Raw genomic sequence first — 6,824 nt, forward strand, 5'->3', positions numbered from 1 at the left:
ACCCAAATTTCAGAAGTCTAAGTCTTTTGGAACGAGACACCCTCGACGGCCCGTCGTGTCCATGACGGTCCGTCGTGGGTTCCGTCGACTCACACAGTTTTTCCAGAAATAAAATCTGCTGCTCAAAACGACTAAACAGGTCGTTACAACTTGGCTTCAAATCACATTTATGCCCTTCAACTTTGGATGTGCACAAATAGACACTTAAAGTTGTATAAAGTTGAACAAATAGACACACATGTCCTACATGTCATCCTACATGTCATTTTTCGTCCTACGTGGTGTCCTACATGTATTTTTCCATGTAGGACTCATGTGTTTATTTATTTAAAAGTTTGATAGTTAAAGTGCCTATTTGTGCATTATGAAAGTTGGAGGTCAAAGTTAAAATTTGAAGCCAAGTTTCGGGTTCAATATATGTATTATGCCTATAATATTTGTAAACTTTGAGGTGCATTATCTTTTTCTAATATTATTTCATATATTACTTTTAATTAGCAAGTAAGGCTAATACGTCAGCATATTTTTTTTTTCTTCTAGATAAATTATTTTGTTTTGTTATCTTTGAGATTCATTTCACGACTAATAATGTATCTGTTATCATTTTTCTTGACTCTTGTATATAGGATGAAATGATAACATCAAGCGATGAAGATTAATGGATTTTGAGCTATACATATTGATTATTTTTTTATTTTTGTAAGTGCTTAAGAAGTAATATTTCTATTATATTTTTCCTTTTGAATTAGTTATGTTTTGTCAAAAATAATTATGTATGAGAATTTATGGTTAAATGTAATTTTTCCTTATTCTTTATGAGATACAATGTTTTATTTTGTTAACTTTGAGATTCATTTGAGGACTAATATTTTATTTATTATTATTTTTCTTGACTCTTGTATATATGATGAAATGAAAATATCCAAGATGGAGATTAATGGATTTTGAGCTATATATATATTGGTTATTCTTTATTTTTTTAGGTGCTTAAGAAGTAATGTTTCTATTATATTATTTCCTTTAGAATTACTTATATTTTGTCAAAAATGATTATATGTGTTTAAATGCAACTTTCTCTTTATTCTTTATCTTTTTCTTCTTTTGGTAGATAATTTTTTAATTTATTTAATCAACTTTGTTGATTATAGGAGATATATCTACAATGAAAATGGTTAAACATTCTTGCATGATTTGATTTTACGAGGAAAAATAATTTGATGTCTAATATATTTACAACTCTTTCTTTGTTGAAATCATACATTTAATATTATTTGTTTGTGTTCATGAAGATAGAAATTCTGAGTTTTTTAAAGAAAAATATTTAATTTATTCTCTTTAGACCTCTATATAATTCTAAGATAATTGATTATATTATAATGATAACACTCTTCAAAAATAGTTATTTGCTCAGGTAAATTCATCTCTCACTTTTTTATTGATAATATTAGTTTATTGTGTTTGTGGCGTATAATATTTTAAAGGCATAATACATATATTTACCCTTAAACTTGACTTCAAATTTAAAGTATGACCTCAAACTTTCACAGTGCACAAATAAGCACTTTAACTATCCTACTTTTTTTATAAATACACACGCGATTTTGGGACCCAAAGAGCGTGAAATACAATCGCGCCCACGTGTATTAGTGAGTCACTCAATAACTGCCAACTAATTAAATATTTTACACGTCATTATTTTTTAAAAAAATTACACGTCATTTAAGAAGTAAAAAAAAATTAAAATTGATTTTAAATTACATAGAGGGTAACATTTCTAGAAGGCACCTTTCTAGAAGTTGCATTATCCAAGTTTCAAAATTTTCACCCGTTTGTTCATCAGTAACTTAGCTCCAAACAGAAAACCCTAGGTTATCTTGGAATTAAAATCTTGGAATCAAAGGGGAAAATCATTCAAGATTGCTACTGAAGTTGATGTTCATCTGTTCATCTTCCTCGATTTAGTTCAGGTATGCCTCGATTTTGCTCTTTTGAAAGTTTATCTTTGATTACAAAGTAGAATCTTTCTGTCACCATTAGTGTAAAATTGTTATTTTCTTACTGATTTTATACATATGAGTCATATTATAGCTATTTTTCACCATGGAGGTCGGTTTTATAAAGGTCAATATGTGTCAAAATTGGAAAACATCGTTTTCAGCATACATAAGGACCACTTCTCTTTGACATCGAACTGAAATCGTATGCAAAAGATATTGGGTATGATGAAGTTGATGCTTTTTTTACTGAAGACCCTTTAACCCATAATTTTGTTAAGTTAGAAAGTGACAACCAACTATATAACTTTGTTAAAGATTTGTGGAGTGGGTCATCTATTAAGTTGTTTTTGAAGCATGTGACTGATAAAGAAGGGGGGTCCACTACTTTGTGACAATTTTCTATTGAAAAAAATAATCAAGAATTGGGAAATTGCTCTAGGGTTTCACACAGGGTAGGTGAAGTTGAACAACCATTAGAAGAAGGAAATGGTGATTCTCTTGACTTTGAAGAGGATGACATAGATGATGTTTCAGATCAGGATGATAGTGAAATTGATGAAGAACTGAGAGCTTTTAGAGAAAAACTTAGGGAAGACAAAAAGAATGAATCTGCAAAGAAAAAAAAGAGAACTAAAAAACCCTTAAAGGATCAAAGTGTTGAGCTTGGAGAAGTTGGCATAGATAAGGGATTTGAAAATATCTTCAACAATAAGGCAGCCAAATATAATGGAAAATTGGGAGGTGATGAAGTGTTTATTGATTCATCAGATGAACCAAGTGAAGATAGTGATGAGGAGCTATATGTTTTAGCACAACCGGGTGTTGATTTACCTTCAAGAAGAAAAAGCAACAAACTGAGGTATGATTCTTCTTCTTCTATTTCTTTCTTTGAGTTGGGAATGATATTTGAGAGTGCAACTCAATTTAGAAAGGCTGTTGCTGATTATGCTGTTCAACATAAGGTTCAGTTAAGGCTTAAACCCAATGAACCTCATAGAGTTAGGGTAAAATGTGAAGGGAAGTGTAAATGGAAAATCTTTACAAGCTTGGATAAAGATTCTGGAAATTTTTTTGTAAAGAAATACTATCCTGCTCATAGATGTATTTCAAAGAATAGGAACAGGTTGTGCACAACCAAATATGTGGAAATGAAGATGAGGGATAGAATAATGTCTCAGCCTGACATGAGAGTTCATAAGCTTCAACAGACACTAAGAAAAGAATGGGGATTAAAAGTGGGAAGATCAATATGTTACAGGGCAAAAATGAATGTCATTGCCAAGTTCTTGGGTGATTGGAAACTTGAGTTTTCAAGGTTGTTAGACTATGCTGATATAATTAAGAGTACAAATCCTGGGAGTTCTTATTGGGTAAGAACTGATAATGAAACAGTCCCTGGCTTACACTTGTTCAAATATTTTTATGTCTGTTTTGTTGCATTGAAAAATGGATGGCTAGAAGGTTGTAGGAAGATTATAGGATTGGATGGATGCTTTTTGATGGGTGCTTGTAGAGAAGAATTATTAGTGGCTGTTGGAAAAAATGGAAACAATCAAATGTATCCAATAGCTTGGGCTGTGGTTGATCAAGAAACTAAACACTCTTGGAGTTGGTTCTTAAGCTATCTCATTGAAGACTTGCAACTTGGTGATGGAAATGGCATAACAATCATGTCTGACATGCAAAAGGTATTCATTCTACTTTTTTTGTGTGTGTTACTGTAAGTTTTCATTGTCTGTTGTTAGTGTGTGAAGTAAGTGATATCTTTAGTGTGTGTGATAAATAAAGTGTCTTGATTTTATATTTCTTAGGGTCTTGAGGTGGCAGTGGAAGTCTTACTTCCTAATGCTGAAAGAAGAATGTGTGCAAGACATATTTGGGCAAACTGGCAAAAAAGATGGAGAGGTGAGGAAAGGAGAAAAACATTTTGGAGGTGCTCCAAAGCTAGTTTTCAGGTTAAATTAAGAGATGAATTCGAATATATGGGGAAATTGGGTCATAAAATATGTGAGGCAGTGCTTTGATATAACAAAGAATATTGGTGTAGAGCTTTATTTAGTGAAAGATCAAAGTGTGATGTGGTGAAAATAATATGTGTGAAACATTTAACTCATGGATTGTTGGTCCTAGACACAAATCTGTGATTAGTATGCTTGAAGATATTAGGCATAAAATGATGGATAGGCATGGAGATATGATTAAGTTTGCAGATACTTGGATCAGTGACATTTCACCTATGGCAAGACTGATTTTAGAAGAAAATAAAGAGATTGGCAGGGCACTAAGGGTGAATTGGAATCATGACATTCGATTTGAAATTCAAGAAGGAGAGTATAGACACATAATTGACATGACTAAAAAGACATGTAGCAGTAGGTTGTGGCAGTTGAGGGGCATACCTTGCCAACATGCAGTTTGTGCCTTATATCATATTGGGCAAGAACCAGAAAATTATGTGGAAAATTGGTACAAAAAGATACATTTCTAAGTGCATATAAGTACTTTTTACAACCCATTTCCAATATGGTAATGTGGCCTGACACCAATAACCCACCTGTTGAGCCTCCTGAAGTGAAGCCAATGCCTGGAAGACCAGTTAGATGTAGAAGAAAAGATAAAGATGAACCAAGAAAAAAGAAGTGGGGAGAAACATCAAAGAATGGAGTGAAGATGTCATGTTCCAAATGCCATCAAGTTGGGCATAACAAAAGAACTTGTATATCAGTGGTAAGTACTTTTGTCTTTTTTTTTTAAAATTTTAATCAGTTTTATACTTCTAATTGTGTGTCTTTACAGCCTTCTGAACAACCCACACAACAGCCTGCAAGGCCCTTTCAACAACCACCAGTGAGGCAGCCTTCACAACCACCAGTGAGGCAGCCTAGCACTGGAAATGCCTCTTCTTTATGTGCAGATACTTCAAAGGTTAAAGGAAGGAAAAAGAAGCAGTCAACTGCAAGGGCATCATCTTCTTCAGTTGCATGGACATCATCTTCTTCAGTTGGAATGCCACCACCTTCTTCAGTTGGAAGGCCACCAACTTCTTTAGTTGGAATGCAACCAGCTGCTTCAGTTGGAAGGAAAAGAACAAGAGATGTGGGATTTGGTGTTTACACAGACATACAATCTGGAAGACAAGTGATTAACGTATGTATATTGCCTTCTTTAATTGATATCCTTACATATTTATTTAGGTATACTAAATAATGCCCTATGAATTATGCAGCCAGGAAGATCAAGTGAAAGAGTTATCTCAAGTGGAACAGGGGTGGCATTTAAAGATGCATCACAAACAAATGTTGATCTTGGATTCAAGCCACCTAGTTTAAAATGGAAAGGAAAAGATGCAATGACTGGAAATCAACTTCAACAATTGTCAAAGAAAAAGGTGCAAAGCAAATCCAAGGGAAAGTGGGTTCCATAAGAGCTCAAAGTCTTACTGATGTGTATAAATGTTGATCTAGGAGGTCTTTGTTTTTGTTTATTTTGGTAACTGTTTGTAAAGGCATACTCCAATTACTGATCATTTTGATGTATTTTGGGTTATTTTGATGTATGTTTGCATAGACAAATATTTGGAGTTTGTTAAGTTGTGTTTAATGGATATTAAGTTGTGTTTTGTGAAGCCTTTTGGTGTTTGTTATGATTGATATTAAGGCTGCCTTGATGTTAGGTGTTTACTATGTATGAAAGTGTGTGAATCATGCTAGTATGAAAGTGTGTGAATAATGCTATTCGATTGTAAAAGTGATGAATATTGAAGCCAATGTTGGAGACAAACTGTCAACTCTAAAATAGTGCATTTCAATCCATTACTTTGATTGCTTAAAATACATATTGACAGCCCCTAACCCATAAAGAAAGCCTATACATAACAATTCTGGCATAATTTTTTCAACCAGTATACATAACAACCTAACATTTACTACATAAAGAACTCTCTATAAATCCAAGATAGTATCACAATGATAANAAGCAAAAGTCGATATTTTCTCCTATCTTTTCCTTTTCTTCATCATGTTTTTTTATCCTCTTTTGTAATCCCGAAATAGCAATTCTAGCGTGTTCAGTATAATCAAGTTCACACCACCTAAAAAACTTGCAACCAACCTGTTTAAGAAGAACAAATTTAACATCAAAATTGAATCTTGAGAACTAAAATTTAAAGAAAAAATTATGTTTTAAACGGAACCATACCCGACCATCTTCACATCCAAGAAACCACTGACCTGAATTGTTTGCAGACCAAGAAATCTTCATTATAGCTCTTTTTCCACAATGACAAAAAAAATTAGAAGCCATTTACACAAAATATGAGCACAAATCGTTTTAAAGAGAGGAAAAAAAATTTGATTTGAAAGAGGAGGAAAGAGAAATTAGATTTTAGGTAAATTTTATTTTGGAAATATAAAGATATATATAAAAGGAATTCATTAAGGGTATATTTATCATTTCTGCTTTTTTTTTTTACCGTTGTGGGCCTTTAAAATAGTCATAACTCGCGTAGAAAACATGCATAACACGCGTTTTGCCATGTAGGATTCGCGTGTGTATTTATAAAAAAAATAGGATAGTTAAAGTGTCTATTTGTGCACAGTGAAAGTTTGAGGTCATACTAAAAATTTGAAGCCAAGTTTAAGGGCAAATATATGTATTATGCCTATTTTAAAATATATAAGTAGAAAATGAGTAAATGAATATCGATATATGTAATGATTCGGAAGATCATTTTTGAAAAATTTGAATATTTGTTTAACTTGAGTTAATTAATTGAGGAATAATTGTAGTTAATTAAATTAATCGATAATTAATAGGCTAAAGTGATCA

At 32.4% G+C, this 6,824-nt stretch overlaps 2 protein-coding genes across 2 annotated transcripts; both read left to right on the forward strand.

The window, feature by feature from the left end:
• The first annotated feature begins 1,376 nt into the window (after positions 1–1,376).
• Positions 1,377–4,021, forward strand: LOC114075254. Its single transcript, XM_027913756.1, has 3 exons — positions 1,377–1,411; positions 2,437–3,685; positions 3,809–4,021. Exons 1-3 carry the CDS (start codon positions 1,377–1,379, stop codon positions 4,019–4,021), a joined length of 1,497 nt encoding a protein of 498 aa, XP_027769557.1.
• Positions 4,022–4,650: 629 nt separating this feature from the next.
• LOC114075390 lies at positions 4,651–5,837 on the forward strand. The gene is made up of 3 exons (XM_027913865.1): positions 4,651–4,724; positions 4,794–5,144; positions 5,224–5,837. Exons 1-3 carry the CDS (start codon positions 4,668–4,670, stop codon positions 5,419–5,421), a joined length of 606 nt encoding a protein of 201 aa, XP_027769666.1. The 5' UTR covers positions 4,651–4,667; the 3' UTR covers positions 5,422–5,837.
• The last annotated feature ends 987 nt before the right edge of the window (positions 5,838–6,824 follow it).

The sequence above is a fragment of the Solanum pennellii genome, chromosome 12, assembly GCF_001406875.1.
Source record: "Solanum pennellii chromosome 12, SPENNV200".
In the NCBI taxonomy this organism is placed as follows: Eukaryota; Viridiplantae; Streptophyta; class Magnoliopsida; order Solanales; family Solanaceae; genus Solanum; species Solanum pennellii.